This window comes from Urtica dioica, chromosome 12 (assembly GCF_054948205.1).
Source record: "Urtica dioica subsp. dioica isolate 48M chromosome 12, U.dioica_male_clone48M_v1_H2, whole genome shotgun sequence".
Lineage (NCBI taxonomy): Eukaryota > Viridiplantae > Streptophyta > Magnoliopsida > Rosales > Urticaceae > Urtica > Urtica dioica.
Window position 1 is genome coordinate 2564321 of NC_142767.1, and position 25874 is coordinate 2590194.

The 25874-nt window shown below is 39.7% G+C and overlaps 2 protein-coding genes across 3 annotated transcripts; one reads left to right on the forward strand and one right to left on the reverse strand.

Moving 5' to 3' along the window:
* The first annotated feature begins 984 nt into the window (after positions 1–984).
* On the forward strand, positions 985–5634 carry ABCD2 (ABC transporter family protein). The gene is made up of 10 exons (XM_089603621.1): positions 985–1337; positions 1409–1595; positions 2041–2108; positions 2465–2791; positions 2901–3065; positions 3537–3765; positions 3920–4161; positions 4248–4563; positions 4836–5107; positions 5208–5634. Exons 1-10 carry the CDS (start codon positions 1134–1136, stop codon positions 5400–5402), a joined length of 2205 nt encoding a protein of 734 aa, XP_089459747.1. The 5' UTR covers positions 985–1133; the 3' UTR covers positions 5403–5634.
* EMB2742 (CTP synthase family protein) lies at positions 5629–11203 on the reverse strand. 2 transcript variants are annotated; one of them, XM_089603624.1, is made up of 23 exons: positions 10851–11203; positions 10719–10765; positions 10356–10530; positions 9866–9945; positions 9685–9771; positions 9551–9601; positions 9342–9459; positions 9172–9228; positions 9023–9087; positions 8838–8921; positions 8683–8733; positions 8540–8602; positions 8388–8434; positions 8234–8303; positions 8082–8144; positions 7912–8001; positions 7782–7820; positions 7472–7699; positions 7293–7378; positions 7052–7100; positions 6870–6950; positions 6604–6697; positions 5629–6200 (listed from the first exon to the last, which is right to left on the reverse strand). In XM_089603624.1, exons 3-23 carry the CDS (start codon positions 10471–10473, stop codon positions 6022–6024), a joined length of 1800 nt encoding a protein of 599 aa, XP_089459750.1. In that variant the 5' UTR covers positions 10474–10530; positions 10719–10765; positions 10851–11203; the 3' UTR covers positions 5629–6021. The 2 variants fall into 2 exon arrangements, with proteins under 2 accessions (XP_089459750.1, XP_089459748.1); XM_089603622.1 differs by lacking the exon at positions 10719–10765.
* Positions 11204–25874: the final 14671 nt, after the last annotated feature.

Genomic DNA, 25874 nt, shown 5'->3' on the forward strand with positions numbered 1-25874 from the left:
CTATCTTAAACCATCAGAACTCGTCGGAACGCGTCGGAAATTTCCGATGAAGACCATCGGAATCCATCGGATTCGGTCGGATCCGACCGAATCCGATGGATTCCGATGGTCTTCATTGGAAATTCCCAGATTTAAAAAAAAAAAAATTCACCTCCAAATCTCATTCAAATCAACCTAAAATAACTAATAACCACTCAAATCTTGTATCCTATCATTCTTACACTAATCAAACCATGAAAAAACTATAAAAAACTAACCTTTTTTGTCATTTTGAGGTTTGGTGGTTTGGGTCGGAGGTGTGTCGGTCGGAGGTGTGTGTCGGTTGGAGGTTTGGTGGTTTCGGTCGGAGGTGTGTCGGAACTCGTCGGATTTGGTATTGTTGGGCGTCGGAATGAGGCTCACGTCGGATTTGGTGCTTTGGTGTAGAAAGTGAGAGAAAGTGATAGGGTGAGAATGAAAGAGATGGAAAGAGATGAGGAGATAGGGTTTATTTTGAATTGAGGGTATTTTCGTCCAAAATTTGTACAAAAGTTCAATTTTGGATATTTTTTAAGTAACATGTCTAATTGTGATATTTCCATAATTTTCGGGTCTAGAAAATGAAATTTCTCTTTGAGTTTGAATATCAAAGCCTAATTTGTCTCTCCCTTCCATTCAGCCTGCTATTCTAATTTTTACGGTACACTATATACCAGTTTATGAGTTATGCTCACCAAATTTTACTCTCTGAAGTATTTTATTTTATTTTTAAGACGTGGCATAACATGGTTCGCAAAGGCCGTTTGCTTTGTACTAGTTGGAGGCTTTTATAGCCTTGTAACTTCGGAGGATAGGATGAATGATAGAAATAGAACAATTTTGGTGGGACACAAAACCAGAAGGCTCATTCACTAGACACTGTTATTACCTAATTTAACCACCTTATCTAATATTAATTCAAATCACAAAATAAATAAATTGAATTAGCTTGTATCAATGCCTGAACACCGGATCATAATTCACAAGCAACAATGAAGGGAAAGTAGCAAATACGTAATAAAACCATCAAACTCAAAACAGGGAAAAAAAATTGAATTTTAATAAAGTAAATAGAAAAGAACCACGAGCTTAGAGGGAGGGACATACACACAAAAATGGCGGTACAACAAATACATATCTGCTGGCCGTTTCATAGTCCCCGAATTCACCCACTCGGAACTCGCAACTCACTCTTGACCATGCCTTCTTCTTTTTCTTCTGCCAGTAAGCTTCGCTTAAGGAAAACCGCTCCCAGAGCAACTACATCTCCTGCTACTCCGCCGCCGGAGGTGCCGCCGTCACCTCCGAGCTCCGATAAGGTTTTTCGTAATTTTTATATATTTATTTTAGTTTTTAGCTACTTCTGAATTGAGAACATGTAATGTTGCAGAGGAAAGTTCCTGATCTTCAAACGTTGGTTCGGAGGTTCTGGAAAGTGGCAAATCCGTACTGGTTCTCCGACGACAAGTACGAGGCGAGGCTGAGGCTCGCCGCCGTCTTCGCTCTCACTCTCGGCACGACTGGTATCAGCGTCGGCTTCAGTTTTCTCGGCCGAGATTTCTACAACGCCCTAGCTAGTCCGTTTCTGATCTCTCTCTCAGTAGTCAGTACATAATGTAGCTTATTTGTTTGATTTCTTATTTAAGCCATTTTGTCATAGTATCATATATTCCTATAATCCACATGACGAGTCAAGGGACGATGACATATGTTGTGTTTAGCATGATGATCTAACTCATGTGCTGTTATTCTACACGCCTTGTATGAAAATAAAATAACAAGAGAGTGAAATCAGCTTTAACAGTTACTAGGCGAAGAAACATCATATAATTCATCGTATGCTTAGGCTCGGTCATTATCTTTGATATTTTTAGTTCGTTCCGCGTTGTTCCTTTCTTCTTCTTCTTTTTTTTTCTTTCTTTTTTTTCTACATTTGAGAGAATTTCTTTCTTCTGAGAGCATTATACAGGATAATTACTGATTGCGCTTACTTTAACTTGAACCATGACGTGTTACACAAAGATAAGGACCAAGAACAATTCACCAAGCAATTGCTGTATTACCTGGGTGCCTTCGCTGGTGGAATTCCGGTGAGCACACACACACACACACAAAATCTGCATTTTAACATTAGGTATTACTACGCTTTATGTATTGTTACTCGCACAATTCGATCCTTGTTCTACTCGTCAACAGAAACAGACAAAAACAATGCCCTTTGTTTATTATCCACCCCCATTGCCCACAAATGACCTATGAAGTACGCACGAAAGTATTCAAAATCCAGCTCAGACTCGGTGCTCTGACTCAGTTATGACGGTGATTATAAATTGTAGCGTTAGATTGGACTAGACTAGCAGGAAATACATTACATGTTTGCAGTTACTTTTCATTGATCTTAATTTCATATATCAATTAAGTTCCGCGTTCGCGGTTTTTTGAGCAGGTGTTTGTGTTGCGAGATTACGTGAGAGAAAATCTTTCTCTTAGGTGGAGGTCTTGGATGACCAGCTATTATATGCAGCGCTACTTAAACAATCGGACCTTTTACAAAATTCAGTCACAATCGATAATTGATAATCCAGATCAGCGGATTGTTGACGATCTAAGTTCTTTCACGGGGACGGCGCTTTCTTTCTCATTAACAATTTTCAATGCAGTGATTGATTTGATATCGTTCAGTAACATCTTGCTTGGTATCTATCCACCCCTTTTCGGTGTCCTCCTTGTATATTCCATTGGAGGAACAGCTATAAGTGTCTTTCTTGGAAAGGTAATTTCACTCTCATAATCCCCATCAGCCTCTCATTTGGTGAGTGGTCTAACTTATAGACGCACTGTCATTTAAAGTAACATTGCCTAGTTTTCTAACTGCGATTTAGGAATTGGTGAGCCTTAACTTCCTGCAAGAGAAAAAGGAAGCAGATTTCCGTTATGGGCTCGTGCGTATTCGAGAAAATGCTGAAGCAATAGCTTTCTATGGTGGCGAGAATAATGAAATGCAACTTCTTCTACAGCGATTTAAAAGTGCTTTTGAAAATTTATCAGTATGGATATTCTATATCGATATTTCTATTGTGTTTTTGTATATGTTTTTTTACCAGTGAACCAAATACTTGCATAAATGCATACATAGCATGAGACATAAAACTTGACCCTTGCAACTCCACGAACTAATTGTTCGTACCCTGTTTGTGTTGTTGCGTAAGAATGGAACATAGTCAAAGTCGGCTTTTAATTTTGAGGAAAGTATAGATACATTTCAGTGTACGATTATCATTTTCTAGCATTAGGTTTAATCCATGTCTGAACCTGAATATGTAACTTGCGGAGGGCTATGGATCTGCGCTAGTTGAAAATTTTGAAACCGTATTACGTAGGTATTTGAGATCATGCAGTCATACTTGCGAAACGCAGAGACCCATTGTTGTTGGACTTGCGTTCAAATGCACAATTTTCATGGCATTCAAACAGATGTAAACTATCACGGACTCTGATTAGCTACTTTGACTTTGCAGAAATTGATAATCTCTTCAAGGAATCTTGACTTCTTCACCAGTGGGTATCGCTACCTCATTCAGATTCTTCCTGCTGCTGTTGTTGCTCCAATGTATTTCTCAGGAAAAATTGAGTTTGGGGTTATTAACCAATCGGTATCTGCTTTTAATCACATACTTGGAGACTTTTCACTCGTCGTTTACCAAATTCAAGCTATCAGCGCATTTTCAGCCATAATTGACCGACTAGGTATAATCCTTTCCTATGTTTGATCATCTCATTATCATTGCCTCTATCAGAGTTCTTTTGAACACGTTGAACATTCTTATAGGTGTTTTGTTAATTATCTAGTGGGTCTCTGACATTAGAGCAATTAAGAAGTACGTCTATATATCATATGCAGGCGAATTTGAAGATGTTCTAGACAACGGCAGTGTCAAAACTTATTCAGGGACAATAGAGGAGATACATGTTGTATATTCTACTTCTGGTGGTTCAACCAAGCTGGATTTAAATGGGTCCGTTCCAGTAGAGAATGGCCAAAAGCTACTAGATGTGGAGAGTTTGACTGTACAGACACCAGGCAGTAATTCTGTTCTTGTTAAGGACTTGTCAATGGTTATCAACCAGAGTGAACATCTTTTGGTTAGTGAACCAACTTTCTATGATGTTTCTAGAACTGTAGCACGAAATGGTAACTTTTTGCAGCTTTTATCTGATCATCTTATCAGGTGACTGGACCTAGTGGGAGTGGCAAGACTTCTTTATTAAGAGTTATGGCTGGTCTTTGGAATAATGGTAAAGGGAAGATTACATTCTATGTGGACGACAGCGAAAAACTCCAAACACCGACAACTTTAGATGCAAGCAATGCAAAGCAAGATATTGCTATCGCTAATGGTTTAGAAAAAGAAGTTGAAATGACATCCAGTGGGAAGTTTAGAAGACTGTTCTTCCTTCCTCAAAGGCCGTATATGGTTTTGGGAACTCTTCGTCAACAATTGCTCTACCCAACATGGTCAGAAGACGCAACTACCACATCTGAAGGTTGGCAACGGTTCTTTTTTCTTGCCCACCGAATTCTAATTTATTTGCCTACATTTTTCGTAGTTCATTTTATGCTTGATTGCAATAGCGTTGGATATGTTACAAATTCATTGTATAGGAAGATGATCTGTTGCATTGGGGAAATTAATAAATAAATGTCATTAGTATTGAATGAAAATTGGGGTGATTCCTTGAGGAGACAAGAGAACAAGCCACTTGGAAGCTCGTATGATCTTTGTTGCATATAAATGATCACTCTTTTTGTTGCTCAGATTCACCATCGTTCTTGACACGGTTGCCGAACTCGGAGTCTGGTAGTACAAATCTGGACAAGCCCACAACGGAGGAAATAGCAGAGGTCTTGGAAGATGTTCGACTCGGCTATCTATTGCCTCGCTTCGGAAGCCTAGACATGACCTCGGAGTGGTCAAGTGTCTTGTCCCTCGGAGAGCAACAACGCCTCGCTTTTGCACGTCTCTTGCTCGCAAAACCCAAGCTGGTTCTATTGGATGAATCCACAAGTGCTTTGGATGAAGCAAATGAGGTACACTTATACAGTATACATGCCAGTTTTGTCATACCCAACCATTTTGGCCCATCAGTCAGTGAGGTGAGAGATTGTGTTTTGTTTGTTTCCTTGGCAGGCTCATTTGTATCGGCTGATTGAAAAGGCGGGTATAACATATGTTAGTGTTGGCCATAGACGAACTCTGTTTGACTACCACAAGAGAAATTTGCAAATTTCTACAACCGACCCTGGTAGCAATAAGAATAACTGGCACATTGAATTCATCAAACGTGACACCTCGTCAATTTATCGAGCCTCTAACTACCTATAGAACCGTTCTCATATACCATTTATAGAGCAAAATCTAGTTTCAAGTCTATTGCCAAGCCTGTGTTGAGACCTTATTCAAAAATGGCATATTAGAGTTCATTCATTACCCAACTGAACAATGCAAGTATTCCAGTCAATGTTATGTCTTTGGCTTCTAAACTTGCAAAAACGTGTTAAACAGTCATGCCATGATACTTGTTCGGACGATCATACTTACTATGTGAAGCACAGATTGAAACCGAAAATTATACTTTTTCAAACACAATGAAAAAACCGTCCATGTCCCTTTAACCAGAAGGGTAAATGGGAAAAAGATCCTCTAGAGCATTACATGTATCAGTAGAAGAGTAGAGAAAAAAGAAACCTAAAAAGGAGACTTGAGATTTGGGTCCGAAGAAATGGCATTTTTTTTCCGACATTGGAGCCAAATCTCGAGTAAGAAAAAGCAAGCTGTGTCATTGAAAGCAAAATCCAGCTTCATAACGGTCCTTTGAGAGTGATAAACACCATTCTACCCATACTCAAAAACTGTACAGACAGAAACCGAGGGCGACAAGCCTTACCACCACCAAAATAAGCTACTCCACGAAAACACACCACTCCTAAAAGTTCTTTCTCATTCACCGATGCACACCGTTTCCGTTGCTATACACGCCGTTGGAAGCCTTGCAAGCGCTTCCATTTTGGTTGGGCTTTGGCGTTGAGCGTCCGTTACTCATTCTGTTTGAAACTTGCTTGCTAACATTACCGTTGTTCTCAAGCACCGTCGCCAAGTTCCCACACGCCGCAGCTATAAGTCCTAAAAATTCCCACAAAAATTTGAAAATAGAATCAGGGGTTTGAAGGCACTAAAAGTTTTCCAAGTAATGGTGGTGCCAAAGTGGTGCGCTTTTTTTTTTTTTTTTTTTTTTTTTTTTATATTGCTTACTTTAAAAAGTAAAAAATTATCTACCTATTTTTTTTGTTTTAACCAATTAACCGTCATACATTCAAGCTGAGCATGTCCTAAATCTTTTATTTATAATATATTAGTTTCTATTTAAATAAATGAGGGGGAGAGAGAGGTCTTGGAAGCCATTACAAGATCCAGAGAGCCAAAAGGAATTATTGTGATAATTGCTATGATTTATAGATTCTGGGGGGATAAATACGTAACATAACACACACAATATGTGTATATTTTGTAATGGTAAAAAAAATACCTAAAAACAATGCAGAAGGTTTTCCTGGTCTTGATTTAAACTCGGGATGGAATTGCGCACCGACAAAGTATGGATGAGTAGGTAGCTCAATAATCTGCAATATGATCAACATTTAAAATTCCGACACTTGCTTATTCTCACATTTAATAGCAGCTAAGGAGCACACATACTCGCATTTATAATTTAGTTTTTTATAGAAAAAGAACCAAACTCAGATAAGACGTATTCTTTTTGCCTCAGGGAACTTGGTTTTTATAGAAATTTACCTCCATTCGCTGATCAGTTTCATCTCTGCCAACAAACAACAGACCAGCTTTTTCTAGTTGCGAGACCATATCGGGATTGACCTACACAAAGTCGGATAAGGCAAATATCAACAACAACTCAGCAGGATAACAGTCAATCTCTTGGCATACATTCACACAAACGGACATATTTATAATTATACCTCATATCTATGCCGATGTCGTTCATCAACAGAACTCACATTGCCATACCTGAAAACAGAATTCCAGAACACATTTCAGAACTTGACTGAAAATTCCAGTCAATAATCTGATCGCACACTTGTAAAGGTTTCACCATCCAAACAAGTGCATACCTTTACGTAGTCTTTGAAGCACTATAGAGTATTGAGAAGTAAATACATAATAAAAACATAATAATAAATAAAGCTATGTAGTTCTTACAGCTTAGCAGATTTACAATCTGCAACTTTGAAATAAGTAGTCCTCGACCCCAAACGCATTGTTCCTCCCATGTGAGTTTTTGAACCCTGCTCAGAGAGAACACAGCACACAAACCTATAGACATACATACACCATAAAAATTCATTTTACGAAAGGACTATATCATCAATTCCACACACCTCTGGCATAAATATAACACACGGGTTTTTGGTATTGGGGTCGAACTCAGTGCTGTTAGCATCCGGCAAATTAAGCACAGATCTCGCAAACTCCACCACAGCGGTTTGCATTCCAAGGCAAATCCCGAGGTATGGAACTTTGTTCTCTCGAGCGTGCTGGGCCGCAAGGATTTTCCCTTGAACTCCTCTATCGCCAAACCCTCCCGGGACTAGAACCCCATCGGCACCCTAAAAAACAAAATACTTTCGTATAAAGTTCCAAACGCCCCAACGACCCTTTTTTCCAAGCAACAATTAGCACTATATTCACCTTCAAAAGATCCCACGCAGCTCTATGTGCATCCGGGTCCTGAAGAAAGCGAAACATTCATGGACTTGGGATAAGAAAACAAAAACCAAACACACACAAGCACACATATATGATATGGTTAAGCTGTCACCTCTTTGGCAGTCGAGTCTTCAAGGTCACCGGCGGATACCCAGTCCACGACAAGCTTCCGGCGGCAAGCCACAGAAGCATGCAATAGAGCCTGGCATGAGAAGCGACATATTAGAATCTCCTTGGGGGTAGTCAGCGTAATTTTTCGGGGTTTGGTTTGGGTGGTTTCACCTTTAACACAGAGAGGTAGGCATCTGAGAGGCCAGTGTATTTTCCAACCATCGCAATTCTAACCTGCAAAAAATATATATACCATGTTAGTTAAAAGAACAAAACACGGATACAAGAGAGAATTTCAGGCTCTCTGGTCTTGAAAAATCTACGGGAATATGCAACATGTCGCAAATTTTAGTTCTGGCGGTCCATTCTTCCAATTCTGGCTCTCTAGCGACCCTACAAAGTCAAATAAAGCAAAAAAGTAAGAAACAAGTAAACTTTGCATCCTAAAAGTTAATCCTGACAAGCTATCAAACCAACCCTAGAAGGTTCAGCTCCTTCAAGATTGCTTCGTGCGTCTTCTGGTCCTAATTTTATGGAATAAGAGCAAAAAATAAAACATTAAGAACTTTGAGTGCATGGATAAATACTTTTAAAGACCAACACATCTAAGCAACTGCAAATAGACTTACTCGTAACAGTAGCGGTACATGCCAAATGTTTGGGACATCGTATAGAGTAACTATATTCTCAGCCTGTTAAAATAGATCTCTTTCAGTACATGGTTTTGGGAGGTTTCTCAAAAGATCTATGTCGCAAAATGACTTTATCTTACAGGGACATGACAAAACTGGGCTAGCTTCCCCATGACATTTTCTTCAAGTGCCTGTTAAACAAACAAAAAAGATATGAAATTAGAAGCAAATATTGCCTCACAGAAGCTTTAACGAGTGAACATATTTCGAGTTAGAAGGGCAAGTATTGAACTACCTTTGTACTCCGACACGCTAGAATATTGGGTATTAAACCCAGTCCTCTGAGTCCCCGGACACTGTGCTGAGTCGGTTTTGTTTTCTATGCATTTGAGAGAGAGATGAAAGTTATAATAAACAGATAAACTAATCGAAATCTTAAAACAAAATATATGATTTCCGCATAGGAAGCATCAGGCGTACCTGCTCTCCAACAACATTGAGAACGGGAACAAGGCTGACATGAACCAAGCAGAAATTTCCAGGCCCTAATATAATTCTCTGCTATAAGAAACAACATTTTGGAAAGAAAAAAAAAATCATATAGCATTGGGTAGGCAAAAGTTTCTTACCTACACGATACGAAAATTGGCCAAGTGCTTCGATAAATGGCATAGACTCTATATCCCCTGTGAAATAATTCAAGAAGATAAGCATTTGATACACACACAAGTTTCTTACCTACAATATATATATATATATATATATATATATATATATTATATATGAGACACGAATTTACCTATAGTTCCACCCAACTCGATAACACAAACATCAGCGGAACCTTCTTTACCATCCACCGGTACCTTAGCCACATTCTCTATCCACTCTTGAATGGCATTGGTGATGTGTGGAACAACCTGTTATATAGAAATTTAAGAAGAAATGTTAGTGGGCATATAAACAATTATTCAAAGCATTCTACTGAAAGAGAAAATAATCACAACATACCTGGACAGTTTTTCCAAGATAATCTCCTTTTCTCTCTTTGTCAATAACAGACTGTTACCAAATAAAAACGTAAGATTATAGAGTCAAAGAAACAATGACTGTTTCGAGACTAAATAAATCTAATAGCAACTAACCTGATATATTTTTCCTGTGGTGATATTGTTGTCACGGGTTAGTGTCGTATCTAAAAACCGCTCATAGTTTCCTAAGTCAAGGTCCACCTTCACACATGGCAGCTCAGAACTCATGTAATGGAAATAATCATCAAATTTTATTAAAGAAACAAAAATATAAAAATCATTTTTTGAGATTTACCTCGCCTCCGTCATCTAATACAAAAACCTCGCCGTGCTCAAAAGGAGACATTGTCCCTGCATCTGTGTTTAGGTAAGGATCTACACACGAAAAACAAAAGATGAAAATGTAAGTAGTCTCAAGCATTTTATCAATCAATCAACACATAACTTTAAATCATTCTGTACCACAAGTAATCGCTAAATGAGTGTCACATTTCAATTATGCCAAGCATAAGGCCAGAGAGCTTAGAAAAGAAATATATATGATCAAAGGAAAATATATATTCTTAATGAATCAAACAAAAATGAGCGCTACTGCTATCCAGACATTGGCTTCATTCACCCTTAGAAAAACAATTAAAAATTCTTGCATTATAAAACAGAAATTAATGTATTAGGCCCTTGAGAAAACAAGTCCATCTAGTGAAAATATATATATTCAGAAACAGAAAAAAAAACAGAAATCACAGCAAAAACAACCCAAAAAAATAATTTTTAAAAAAAAGTACCAATCTTAATAGAGGTAACGCGAAGACCACAGGCTTTGAGAAGAACACCAATACTGCTTGCTGTGACACCTTTGCCGAGCCCACTCACAACCCCACCAGTCACCAATACATACTTCATCTTTACACCTCTTACTCACTCCAATATAATATATCTATAGGCCTCCTCTGACTTGTTCTGTAAATCAAACACATAGAAAGTCCAAGGTTACACAACTTTACAGACAAAACCGTTGTAACGTTGAAAGTGGAGAGATATTCAAAGAGTACGGATGGTCAAGTGTTAATGACACATAAACCCAGTCATCATCAATATCGTCTTGTTATGATAAAACCGGAGACTAGTGAAGAGGATAAATATATAACCTTCAGAAAACGATGCTGCTATCGTGTACATTTTAGATTGTATAAAGCTGTAAATTCGAAGTAAATTAAATTAGATACACTACGGAGATGACAGAAAAGAAGGAAAAAAACAAAAAGGTGACGAAGCCAAACCTCCGTTCGCAATGACGGTTAGTACGAGGCCTTCAAAGTATGTCGTTTCTCTTTTCTTTTACTTTTAGTTTTCTGGGATTTGTGGGTGCTAAAAAAAATCGCTAGAAAAAATAGCAGAACAAAGGAAAAGGGGTGCTATGGAATGAACGAAAGAAGCAAGCTTTTCTGAATAGAAAGAAAAAGAGATAGAGAAATGACTTTGGAATTGCTAAAGACTATCTTTTTATTTAGTTTCAAATTTTCAATATAAACCCATAAAGCCTAAGAAACCAAAGCTCTTATTTCTCTTCTTCTTCTTCCTTCGCTCGCTTCTTTAGTTTCAGGCGGCGGGTACAAGGTTTAGAAGAAGGTTTTTCCCTTTATATTCTTAATTTTTTTTATTTGCACCAATTTTTTTATATTTTTTATGTTGGCTAATTTTTCAAACAATATTACTTTTATTATTTTCTACCGACCTGGAAAAACGAATAAGGCATTTTTTTTTTCTTCTTAATTAATATATATTATCTCTTAGGTATTAGGGTTTCATGGGATTCTTCTTCAACTCTAGCCTCTCTCTCATACGTAACATGTTTTGTGCTTTTTTTTTACAAAAAAAAAAGAAGATAAAAAGACAAGATATTTAACTTTCAAGGGAATCAAAACAAAACAAGACCATATTGAAAATGAAAGGTTTACTTACACGAGCGCATTATAATGCGTTTCATACTCTCCCAAATTTAGATTTTTTTTCTCTTTTTTTTTTCCTTTGTTTTTTGGATCGATTTAATTTTCCTTATTTATTTGTTAAAGAAAGGTAGCCAATGCTCAAGGGTACACGTGGTATGTGGACGAAAAGTAACTATATGATAACTAATAAAACAATATGATTTTTTTTTTTTTTTTGAAAAGACACAAACAATACAACACAATAGAGTGATAGACCGTATTTGTGACTATATGTTGACACATACAACGAAGATAAGAGTTGTTTGTGCTTCTGAACCCCCACAGATATATTCCATAAATTTGCTATTTAAGTACATACAAGCAAACATATTCCTTTTGGTTCTCTCACAAAAAAGCAAATTATAAGAGTTCGCGTATTGCTCACACATTATATCACATAACTAACCCAACACGTTTTATGATGGTGGTATATGGTTCTTTTCATCACCTAAGAGTTAAAGATCATTCATGTTGTGAAAAAGGGTGTTTATTTTTTCTTCTTAAAGGATATAGAGTCGTCTAGTCAAAGCCGAAATAGACGTTGGAAATTCGCTAGTGGTATGACACATTTATTTATTTTTTATTTGATTTTTTTAAAGACAATTTTATTGTTCATGAGATTGAACCACAACCTCAACCCAAAAAGCAAATTTAGTATAATTTTATACCAAATTTGGTACAGCTAGAGTGTTTACACTCTAACCCACAAACCAAATCCTACCCCAAAAAGAATATTATCTTTTTATACTTTTCAATAATATTTTATATTAATTTCATATTAACCCCTCTATTAATATGTTATGCCAATATTAATCTTATTAAACATTAATTTATTTATCTATGTCAACAATATTAAATAATTTATATTTATATAAAATATTATGTTAATATTACAATATTAAAATATAAAAATTAACTAATAAAAACAAATATTATTTTGGATAACATTGAGCAGAGATATTACATAAACATTGCATATAATAAAATAAAATACAAAACACACATGAAAAAATAAAACATACAGTAAAAACATTGATACTTGTTACTCGTTCCCATTAGTATATCATTCCATAAATGATCAATTAACGCATTACGAAGGGCTATGTGACCATCTTTATCTTTGATTTTTCTATTTCGATCAAGAAATTGTTGAACTCTTACACACTCATTTGACTCCATTTTAATATCTTGTTCTTGTGTGTTTGTCTCGAGAATATGTTGAATTGGAGCATCAAGATCACGCACCTCTTCTCTTATCATATTGTGCATAATAATGCATGCAGAGAAACTGTCATCCCCGTTCAATCGAACTAGGATGCCCCAGATTTGACTTATGTTATGAAAGATAATTTAGCGTTTAGAAAATCAAAGGAAGAAGATAAAAATTCTCTTAATGGACTTAAGTAGGATAACCGATCCAAATGTGCGTGAGCATTTTCGTGAAAGACAAATGAATATTTTATGAAGTAGAGATGAATCTTCTCAACAATCACAAGACCAATTTCAACAACAAGGATATGAAAATTTTAGCCAATACTTCAATAAAATCAAAGCATCTAACTCCGATATGTCAGACTATTAAAGATAGTTTTGTTCAAGTAATTTGTGTGTTTATTTTGAATTATGCATGCTTTTGTATTTTTTTTCTATTATATGGTGTACGTTGTAAGTTTAATTTTTATTTAAGATTGTATTTGTATAATTGTTAATATAATTGATATGTATTTTATTTGGTTGTATTGTGCTTAATTAATGTTATGTATTATTATCAATGTTATATTATTTACTCTCTTTTTTAATTGATAATATGTATTTTTTTTGCATAAATTATATTATATTAGGGTCTAAATTACAAATTAATTTTTTTGTGGGTGAATTTGTAATTATAAATAATTTCACCCCAAATTTGGAGTGTATGTATAGTTTCACCCCAAATTTGGTGATATACTATTTATCAACCCCAAATTTGGGGTAAAATTTGGGGTGGGTTGGAGCAATCCCACCTCAAATATGTCAAATCCCACCCCAAATTAAGGGTGGGTCGGAGATAGTCTAAGTACCATCATTTGATTATTTATTTCATAAGCATGGTTTCAACCATAAAAACTGTTTAGTGGATATGCCGATATTCCATATTATTATACGTTATCTATTGCTTAGGTTACATCTTCTTACCCCACTTTTTTATTTTGCTTTATTGTTTTTTAATAAAGTATTTTTGCTTTACAATTATAATATGAGAGTGATGAATAAAATAATGAATAAATAATACCAGGGTAATGGATTAGCCTTATCCTTAGGTTTTGAGTAGATTTTGCATGCCTTTTGGCATGTAGTCAACTATTGTATGTCCTAATCGCAAGCAAAGTTGTTATCATTTCCACATTGATACTTAGAAATCATGTACCAAGCAAACAGAAATGTATAAAATCATTAATATTAGCAAAATGCTATGTGTTTTTTTTTTCTTCTAAGATTAAGTTATTAGTGTGTACACAATTGAAGCACCAAAATTGAAACTGGAGGTTGATGAAATCATGAAAAATTATAGTACTGCCAAAAATACTAGTTAACATTGGGGCGAATTGAATTGCTTTGATTCGATTTTGAAAATTTGGTCCAATAAAAGAGTTTAATCTAGTCCAAAACCGAATTTATGTTATCCAATTTTAATACCCGTTTTTCAAAATTTGATTATCCAATTATTTACAATCCGGGTCCAATTTTAAAACTGGCTTGAACAAACCAGTTATTCAGTTCTTAAAATTATCACTTTAAATCTATATTTTTAAATTCATACCTTGTTCTACACTACTACAATGATCAAAATTCAAGTAGTAATAAGCCATCCAATCCTAGCGTTATTATAATCGATTAAATATCAGATAGTTGATTTTGTCAAAGTTAAAAATCGATATCCGATTCGATTTTTAGAACCGAATCGATAATCTAAATTTGAATTTTAGTTATATTACGTTACACTAATTTTCAGTTTTGGTTTAGTTTTCAATTTTTAGTTGTTACAACTTATACCAGGTCATTGAAAGGTACTTACGCAACTGCAATAACTGTTCTCGACTCTACATTCAATTTAATTATTTTTACTGGGTAAGTGCACTTGTGGTAAGTGCACGACCCGGACAGAGTTTGATTATAGAGGTGTCATTTAAGTACCGTTACGACACACTAACTGTGGTCGCTATGATGGTCACAGTGACACTTGATCTAAATCCTAAAGTGATCATGGACACTGGATCATGTTACCGCGCTCTTTAACTCATTCGCTAAAAGACTACTGTTGTCGGCCCGTCAACGATCGACAAGGGCAAAATCACAACGCCACCTCCCGGCCGGCTAAGGCCCGTCTGGTCGACTCCCGGCCGGCCAAGGCCCGTCCGGTCGACTCCCGGCCGGCCAAGGCCCGTCCGGTCGACTCCCGGCCGGCCAAGGCCCGTCCGGTCGACTCCCGGCCGGCCAAGGCCCGTCCGGTCGACTCCCGGCCGGCCAAGGCCCGTCCGGTCGACTCCCGGCCGGCCAAGGCCCCTCCGGTCGACTCCCGGCCGGCCAAGTCCCGCCCGGCCGACTCCCGGCCGGCCAAGTCCCGTCTGGCCAGCTCCCGGCCGGCAGCCTTCCGGCCGGCCAAGGTTTGCCTCGGCCATTGGCCGGCCCAAGGCTTGCCTTGGCCAATGGCCGGCTCAAGGCTTGCCTCGGCCATTGGCCGGCCCAAGGTTTCCCTCGGCCAATGGCCGGCTCAAAGGCTTCCCTCGGCCATTGGGCGGCCCAAGGCTTGCCTCAGCCACGGTCGACTCCCGGCTGGCCAAGTCCCGTCCGGCCGACTCCCGGCCGGTCAAGTCCCGTCCGGTCGACTCCCGGCCGGCCAAGTCCCGTCCGGCCGACTCCCGGCCGGTCAAGTCCCGTCCGGCCAGCTCCCGGCCGGCAGCCTCCCGGCCGGCCAAGGTTTGCCTCGGCCATTAGCCGGCCCAAGGCTTGCCTCGGCCAATGGCCGACTCAAGGCTTGCCTCGGCCATTGGCCGGCCCAAGGTTTGCCTCGGCCAATGGCCGGCTCAAAGGCTTGCCTCGGCCATTGGCCGGCCCAAGGCTTACCTCGGCCACGGTCGACTCCCGGCCGGTCAAGTCCCGTCCGGCCAGCTCCCGGCCGGGCCTCCCAGTCGGCCAAGGTTTGCCTCGGCCATTGGCCGGCCCAAGGCTTGCCTCGGCTAATGGCCGGCTCAAGGCTTGCCTCGGCCATTGGCCGGCCCAAGGTTTGCCTCGGCCAATGGCCGGCTTCAAGGCTTGCCTCGGTCATTGGCCGGCCCAAGGCTTGCCTCGGCCACGGTCGACTCCCGGCCGGCCAAGTCCCGTCCGGCCGACTCCCGGCCGGCCAAGTCCCGTCCGGTCGACTCCCGGTCGGTCAAGTCCCGTTCGGCCGACTCCCGGCCAGCCAAGTCCCATCCGGCAAGCTCCCGGCCGGCCAAGTCTCGTCCGATCGACTCCTGGCCGATCAAGTCCCGTCCGGCCAGCTCCCGGCCGGCCAATGGACGACCCTAGCTTGCCTCGGCCAATGGCCGACCCTAGCTTGCCCCGGCCAATGGACGACTCTAGCTTGCCTCGGCCAATGGCCGACCCTAGCTTGCCCCGGCCAATGGCCGACCCAAAATCCTTCTCGGCCAAGGGGTGCCTCAATGACCCCTTGGTCGCCTATAAATAGAGAGGTCCGCCCTCTCTCAAAGGTAATCCATTTTTGAGTCCCGAAACGCTGTCGAACTCATACTTCACTCGTTTCACTCATCTTTGGCTTCTCACCCTCTAAAACCTCTATACTCCACCTCAATCCCACTAATGTTGAGCGTCGGAGAGGTAAACAGAGGCGCCCCCTCTGTTTCCTCTTTGTAGTTCACGTGTTCTTTCTTCCTTTTCAGGTGCTTGGATGAACTCAAGGGACGTACACAGCTAATGGGGAAGGATACCGAGTCCGCCACGCTCGAACCGAAGCGAGGCCACTTGGTCCGGCCTTGGGCCTAATCGCTTCCGGTTCCTAAATCGTTGTTCGAAAACGAGCGACAACAGCTACTATCATGCTAATCACAACTTATGTCTTGGTAATTTCGGAGCATGATTCGAGTGGGAAGTGTTTGACATATACGAAATCCAACCTTCCTGAAAGAAGGTGAATGTTCACTCACCTAGGGGTTGATTGCATAACCGATAGATTGTCGGCACTTCCGAAGTATGTACGTTCGGAAGAATCTTTCGCTAGGGAAGCAACAGTGCTTTGGGTATATATGTATCAAGAAATGTATAACGGATTAATTGACCTTTCTCGATACGGGTTGAACCTGGATGATCTTGATCACGTACTAACTAGATCAGTGGACACTCGTCACGATAAGTAAATATAGTTCTAGTATAAATGAGAGTTCAGTCTTGGCGTACCTAGGTGGAGTCTGACCAAGATTAGACAAATCGATGTGATAAAGAGAAATGACTTTTTCGTCTTTTCATCGGATTTGTTAAGCTTCTATTACTAGGTCCATAGTCTCTGATTCGGCTTCGATAAGACGAATAAAGAACCTCTAATAATAATGATTCATTATTATAATCTCACAAGCTGTAATTGTGATTGACAACATCAATTCTGAAATATAGGTATTTGCATAATTAAATAATTATTTATGGTAGTATTAATTATTTATTGTTTGATCAAGTACATAATTAATCAATTTCTTATTTGTTTATTGTTGGACCAAGTAAATAAATAATTAATTGAGTTTTAAGCAATTGGGCCTTGCAACATGTGATAGTCGAATTTTAGTATTTGGCAACATAGAAGTCGCGCGAATCTCTTGGCCGTGTGCTATAAAATTCGTTTGCTATATATTGGTACTTACCAATATTTTCTCTTTAGCTGTTTAAATAAAGGAGAGAGAAAAATATTTAAAAGGAAATAAGATATTGTCTTTTATTCTCTCTCATGAATATTAGGAGAGAATAATATTTAAAAGGAAATAAAATATTGTCGTTTATTCTCTCTCATGAATATTAGCAAAGAATAATATTTAAAAGGAAATAAGATATTTCCTTTATTCTCTCATAATTAAATATTCTCTATTTAAACATAAAATAAAATCTCATAGATATTGATCTGATGGCTAAGAGAGAAAGTCGGATTCATGAGATGAGATCCAAAGGCTAAGCTTTGATTCACTAGTGTGAACACAATAAAATGAAATAATACATTTTGGAAACTACCAAGAATATATCTTTTGCACTACTATAAATAGGGGTTCATGAGAAGAGAAAAATAAGCTTTTGGAAGATCGAAATTTAGCCCAACATAGTGCGTGGCCGAATTCTCTCTCTCTCTCTCCTTGGAATTACTCTATTCCGTTCTTAGAAAACAAGAGTGAGATCTTGAAACAACATTGTTTCTTGATCGTGTGAGATTAAAGAGTGTGGTCCCACGCCGTCTTTCTTTATTCGTCCAAAGATTACGTTTCGAAAGACTACAGTATCATCAAGAGGAGTACGAGGATCTGAAAGCTTGAAGAAGGAGATCAAGGCATTTGAAAACGGATTGAGAAAACTTGAAGTTTCTATTCGTGAGCCCAATCCGTAAGTTATCTATGAACCTTGCGTTGTCAATGGTGCCCACAAGAAGAGTTGTAGTGTGTATTTATGTACATTTGATGTCATATAGTCTTACGAAGACTCTTGCTTGTAACTGCTTATTTATTAATAAAAATTGAAACGTTCATTCAATCTTCTTTGTCTGAAGCTTTATGATAAAACCTTAGTCTTTTAGTCCATAAACAAACTTAACAACTTACGAAGAGACAAATGTAGATTTTCATGAACAAACTCTTCGTAGTTTGCTTAAAACGATATATTCGCAATCTAAGGGTCAAAGGACTATTGACCTCAGTACGATTGTTAGGAGAATCTATGATGTCTGGTTATAGGGCATTGAGAGTTGGAGACTCTATAGTTCTTCTAGGTATCTTCCGAAGGTACTGAATTGACCAGTGCACTTCTAGAGACAAGATAAGAATAAACCATTTAACCTCTTATGTCTCGAAGTCACTACGTATGAATTGCATCGTGCTTACCTTAATCCTGAAATGAGACATGTCTTTTCACACCTTAGTATTCTCATTTGAGAAAGTCAGAGTTCGGACTCACTATGTGATCCCGAACAAGGCCTATTGGTGAAGTACTAAGTTGTGAGAATGTCATGAGTAACTTTGTGAAGATCTCATAGATATGGAATTCATGTACAAGATTGCTGAAATGCAATGTATATCACCTCATGCTTTGTTCCTTGGAGTGTGAATAAATGAACTGGCCAGTTTCCAAATTGAGTCTTGACTCTTTTGGATGAAACAATGTGACTTGTTAGCTCCTCGTCAATACATTGTTTCTAACTTATTCACAAGCGACAAATGAGTTGAGGAAATAACAGCTAGAAGGGTAAAATGGTAATTTTGTAAATCCCGACTAGCTAATGATATTCATGAAGGGTAAACACTGATAATATTCTGTGGATCCACTCATTACAATTAGGTTGAATTATTGAGTAGAAAATAAATTCATTTGAACCGAGAGATTTTCAGTGTCAACTCTTTAGTGGAGTCAGTTGACATTAAGCTAAACTTGGAAAAGGTTTGTGAACTTTTGAGTCCAAGTATTTAGCTCAAGCTTTGTTCATTTGGATCCATGAGGTCACTGTTACGAATCACATCGAGTAGGAATAGTTAAACTAGAAGCTAAGTCAAAACAAGAACGAAAATTGTCGAAAGGGTAATTTTATCTTTTTGGACATGGCATGAAATGAATGTCAATAAATTTTTTGACAATGTCATATGATGAAATATTATATCACACGGCCATAACATGTTTATTGGGCCTTGTGAATTAATTTCATTTCATAGAATTTTACTTGAAAATTCTTAATGGGCTTTTCTTATGTTGTCATGAACAATTAAAGAAAAACCTAGAAAGCCTTTCTAGAAGGCTTTTGGCCGTCCAACCCAAGTGAATGGGAGACCAAATTTCGTGCAGCCCTTAGTGTGAAAGAGAGATTATTTTGTGCATTAATGTATGAAGATACTTGCCAAAAGAAAAAGAGGAAACAAATTTCCTCTAGAAGGAAATGACATGGGCGGCCAATGCAAGTAAAATAGGAAACAAATTTGCTTCTAGATGCCAAGGCTTACACGCCCAAATGAGAAAAGGAAATAAGGAATATTTCCTCATGAATATGTGATATTCTATAGAAGAGGAAACTACCTTATTGAAGGTAAAGCCTCTCCTATAAATAGGGGCCTTATTCTTCTCATTTCATTCATCCAAAGTTTTAGAGATTGAGAGCTTCTCTCTCTAGACTTGGCCGCCCCTCTCCTCTCTCTCTCTAGTCAATTTCGTTTTATTGTTTTGGCACCTAGGTCCACATTTGACCTAGAGTTTAGCTCTGCGACTTCAAGACTCGTTCTTAAGTCGTAGTGTTTAAAAGTGCTCACTCACTGATTCCTTTTATTTCGAGTGATTTAGTGATAGAAACTTTCGTGGTTGCTCAAGTTGCCGAGGAAAGAAAGAGAGACGTGCTGCGAGGGAGACGAACGTTTTCAACCTTCCGAAGGCTCATCAACGTTCAAGCTTCTAAAGAGGTTAGTAAATTTATTAAGCTCATATTAGTTTTATTTACATGTGCTTGCTCTTTGTCTAGGTTAGTAAAATCTGTTTTACTTGAAAAAGAAATTTTTTAAAATTCCGCCGCTTAAAAAAGCGTTAAACTTTTTCTTAAACCCTAGATCAATTCCAACACCTTGTTCTTTGTTCTTATTGGTTGCTTGACATGTTTGAATGCTTTCATTATTTAATTAATAAAGTAAATCTAGATCTTGTTAGATAACCATACATTTAATTAGCTCTTGTTAGTGTAATTAATTTATTCCGCAATTTATATGGTTATCAAGGTGAGCACATAATTTCAACGAGTGGTATTGGAGCGATTGTTCGTGTCCGATACCGCTCATGTTTCTCCAACAAGTGGTATCAGAGCGATTGTTCATGTCTATATCCTACATGCTTCACCGACGAGTTGTGTCGGAGCAATCTTTTGTGTCTGATACCCGCCCTTGTTTCCCAACAAGTTTAATCAAGAAACTCAAAAGTTGCTGATTAAATACGAGACTAAAGGGGCAGTAAAATTGGTAACAATTAACTCTGACATGAGTTTGGCATGTTATTTTCATATTCAAGAGAGACCGGATAAAAGAAATTTGTTACTTGTTTTGGACATTTTGCCATTAAACGCAGACCCTGACTGTGCCCGCGTTGGTTCAACTTTGAACATCGGTGAAAGTGGTTTTTACAGGACTGAACCAGCACATGAACCGACAATGTCGTTTCCTGTCGAGGAAAGTAGTGAATCTGATATCCCCATCAACGACAGCGACTCCGACACAAGAGTTCACCAGAGCTGCTCTATTTATTCTAGTTCCAGTTCGGAATCCGGGAAACCGAGTCACCACAGACCTTGGGAGTGGATACTACGACAAATGCTGATTCCATCTGCCTTGACGTTTATATGCTAACAAAGCTGTATTGAAAAAGCATTTGGGCATGTTTGCAATCAGCAATCATTTCACGTTCACGACAAGGAGTTCAAGCAAGATGTATCTCCACATCGTTTGCCTTGATGATTCATGAATGTGGCAATTAGGGCAGTTAGATTGAAGTAGACTGACATTTTTCAAATTAAGAGGTAACTAATTACACGGACGTAACAAATTTTTTTGCAGTAGTTACACATCTTAAACTAATGCCATCATATCAGTTACGCATTTACTAAATCGTCTGCATTAATTACTAAATCTCTCTCTCTCTCTCTCTCTCTCCCCCTCTCTCTTTCAATCTCACTCTGTCTTTCTCCGAGCTGCAGGTCCGTCGACGGCGACCGCCATTGAAGCCGCCACTGATTACTCGTCCTCTTCCGCCATTGGCCGCCCGTGACCCCCTCGGCTCAGCCCCGGTTCCCTGCCACCCGTGACCCCCTCGGCTCAGCCCCGGTCCTCCCTTTGCCGCCCGTGACCCCCTCGGCTCAGCCCCGGTCCCCCCGCCACCCGTGACCTCCTCGACTCAGCCCCCCGTGACCATCCCTTGGCTCAGCCCCGTGACCCCCTCGGCTCAGTCCCGGTCCGCCCAAACAGCTCCCGGCCCTCCCCCGCCCGCTGCCGCCCAATTCGCCCCTGGCCCGCTGCCGCCCAAACAGCCTCCGGCCGTCCCGCCCAAACAGCCCCCGGCCGTCCCGCCCAATTCGCCCCTGGCCCGCTGCCGCCCAAACAGCCCCCGGCTCGCCCTCGGCCAACCCGCTGCCGCCCAAACAGCCCCGACCCTCTAATGGCCCAGCCCCGGCCCCACGTCATAGCTCGTCGCCTCGGAAAAGGTTAGTTATTTGTAATTAGTAATATTTTTAGATGATTTCATATAGATTAATTAGTAATATATATGAAAATATAACTTTGATTAGTTGTTAACATGTTTAGTTAATTAATAAATTTGTAACATGTTTACTTAGATTAATTAGTAATATATATGAAAATAGTAACATGTTAGATTAGATGAAAATATAACTTGATTAGTTTGCTAAAAATTTGTAATATATAGTAATTGTAAAAAATTTTAAGAATATGTAACATGTTATATTAGATGAATTATTTTAGGGGAAACTCTGCTGAATTTTTGTTAGAATAAAATCTATTTGTCAAAAAATTAACTCTTTCAATAATATATTTTAACGAATTAACTAATATGTCGAAATTGATTAACTTGGTAATGAAATCAGTAGTGAATTTGTATATAATAACGAATTCTAACAATTTTTCAAAATTAATATATGTCTTTCACAACTTTTCTTTCACTCTTACAAAATCGCTCTCGACTCTTTCAAATATTAACGATTCACTCTCAATTTACTAACAATTCATCACTCTCAATTTCCTAACAATTGATTCTAAATTTCAAATATTAACAATTCACTCTCAATTTTTACCTCTCAATTTCCTAACAATTCACTCTTACAAAATGAATTCTAACGATTCATTTTTACCTCTCAATTTCCCGTCTCATTCAGCGAAATGTCAAATTCAAGTAGAGATTGGATTACCGAGAAAAATTGGTTGAGTTTGCAACAAAAACAAGGGTTAACGAATTTATCCGCCTTGCAAGCAGACTCCCGAACGAAAATGGTCAATATCGTTGTCCTTGTAAATCTTGCAATAACGTGAGATGGCAGGAAATCGGGGTCGTAAAGAATCACCTTTTGAACAAGGGGTTTACCCCAAGATACACCGAATGGTATCATCACGGCGAACGTCATGTGTTTACCCAAGTAGAAGATGCCAACGAAACTAACCAAAGAGGAGTCGGTGGATTACACGATGCTCTCCATGATATAATGGATCACGAGGACTTCGACGACTTTGCGGATCCGACTCCGAGTGAAGTATGTGCAGAGGAGCAAGTGGAAGACTTATTCGTTGAGTTGGAAGCAGAATTGTACCCTGGATGCAAAGAGTTTTTGTCTTTGTCGTTCCTGGTTTCGTTGATGCACATCAAAGTCACGAACCATTGGATGAACAAGTCGTTTATAGAATTGTTGCAGCTCTTGAGGAAGTCTCATCCAATTGGTAACCGAATTCCAGAAAAACACTACAAGTCCAAGGAAAAGCTGAAGCGTTTCGGCATGGGATACGATATGATCGACGCGTGCATCAACAATTGTGTGTTATTTCGAAAAGATCTCGAAAAAGCTGAAGTGTGCCCAATATGCAATGAGAGCAGATGGAAGTCAACCAGGAAGAATGTATCACAAAAGATATTGTGATACTTTCCTTTGAAAGATCGATTGAAGCGATTATACGCTTCTCGACACACGTTGCCTGAGATGCAGTGGCACGAACGAGATCGCGTCTGTGCGAAATTTCTCGCACTCGCAAGTGCACGTGGTCGCAATAGTAATAAATCGTAAGAACGAGTCGATCCCTCGAGGATTAGCTAAATAAGGAATCCGATATTCACAAGCTAATATAGAACTAAATATAATTGATGAAATCATTGTCACAAAAATTCATTAATACGTCACAAAATTAAACAAATAGATGCACAAAATATCTAATGGATAAAGGGAAGGACTATGGTTCACGGGTTCATAAAACAACTTGGATTCGCTGAACTAAGAAAGGAAACAAGCTATTGAGATTCAAACTTTTTACTACTCATACTCACTTTAATAGAATTGATAGACCTCTCTCAAGCATCTAACAACCTAAACCGATACCGGAATTTCATCTCTCGATTTCAAGTCATAACAAGCACGGCTAGCATTAAGAACAAGAGTATTTACATGAGTCTAAAACAACCTAGCTACATGAGTCTACTGTTGTCGGTCATTTTCGGAAAACTCGAAACGCCGAGAAGACGCGCCGCTCAAGGGGCCAATGGTCAGGCCAGAGGTCCTGAAGAGTGGCAAGCCTTCCCTCGCGAGTCGCTAGCAAACCATCGCGCCGAGACTCTTGATCCTTCGAGTCGAGCTTCGCTCCTCGAGTCGAGTCGCTCTCCTCGGGTCGAGCTTCACTCCTTGAGTCGAGACGATCTCCTCGAGTCGAGTTTCGCTCCTCGGATGGAACCACGGGATATTCTTTCCAAGTCGAGCCTCGGGTCGGTCTCCTCAAGTTGAGCGTCGCTCCTCGAGTCGAGCCTCGAGTCACGCTCCTCGAATCAAATCTCACCCGTCGAATAGATAATTTCGTGTTTCGTGCAGCAAGCGCGAAATGCGAAGCCCAAGGCGGCCCAATGGGCCCAATAGAACAAAGGCCGCGAAGGCCCACAAAAAAGCAGCCAGGCGCGCGCCGCGCCTGGCCAGGGTTGCGCCGCGCGCATGGCAGCTCATCCTGCGCGCCGCGCGTTGTGCGCCGCGCATAGGCTGCGCGCCTCCACTTGACGGCGAGCGCGCCCCTAGTCCCACATGGACGATAAAGGACCCTCCTAAGGCCCTCAAACACTTATAAATACCTCCTCCCACTGAGGGGGAAGCCATCCCATTCATTCCAATCGATACGCTCGAATTCTCGTTCTCCTCTGCTTCTCTTGATGCCATCTTTGGCCTGAAGCATTTCTACAAGTCTCTCTCATTCTCAAAGGTTCTGGAGCACTCCGGGGACTCCCGGACGTCGCTCCCTCTGATCGAACGCCCCCTATTGCCCAGTCACGCTCCTAGGGTTCGGTCTTCTGGATACAACTCTTTGATATGTTCAAAACCAAGCAGTTTAGAATCTAAAGTGGAAAGTAAAACATACCTTCGAGAAAGGGCATCGGCTACCACATTCTCCTTACCTTGTTTGTACTTGATGACATATGGAAACGGCTCGATGAACTCCATCCATTGCGCATGCCGTTTGTTGAGCTTTTGTTGTCCCTTCAAGTACTTCAGTGACTCATGGTCGGTGTGGACCACGAACTCTCTTGGCAAAAGGTAGTGCTGCCAAGTCTCTAAAGCTCAAATCAATGCGTACATCTCCTTGTCGTAAGTGGGGTAATTAAGGGTGGCCCCACTCAATTTTTCGCTAAAATACGCAATCGGCCGTCGATCTTGCATGAGAACTGCTCCGATTCCCACGCCGGACGCATCACACTCAACCTCGAATGGTTTATCAAAGTTAGGTAATGCGAGACAAGAAGGGTTGACTAATTTTCCTTTGATTTAAGTGAACGCCTCCTCTTGTGCTTGCCCCCATGCGAACGCCACATTTTTCTTCATCACCTCCGTGAGCGGGGCAGCGATCGTGCTAAAATCTCTAACAAAGCGCCTATAAAAGCTCGCTAAGCCATGAAAACTTCGTACTTGTTCTGCGTTTGTCGGTGTCGGCCACTCCTGAATAACTTTCACCTTTTCCTCATCTACTTGCACTCCTTTAGAACTTACAACAAAACCCAAGAAAACAATGTGATCGGTGCAAAAGGTGCACTTGTCAAGGTTAGCAAATAATTGTTCACGTTTAAGTACAATAAAAACCTCACGCAAGTGTATGACATGATCATCCAGGGTCTTGCTATAAATCAAAATATCATCAAAGTATACCACCACAAATTTACCAATGAACGAACGCAAAACATGATTCATAAGTCGCATAAATGTGCTAGGTGCATTAGTCAAACCAAAAGGCATCACTAACCATTCATACAACCCAAGTTTAGTTTTAAAAGCGGTTTTCCATTCATCCCCCTCTTTCATTCTAATTTGGTGGTACCCACTCTTTA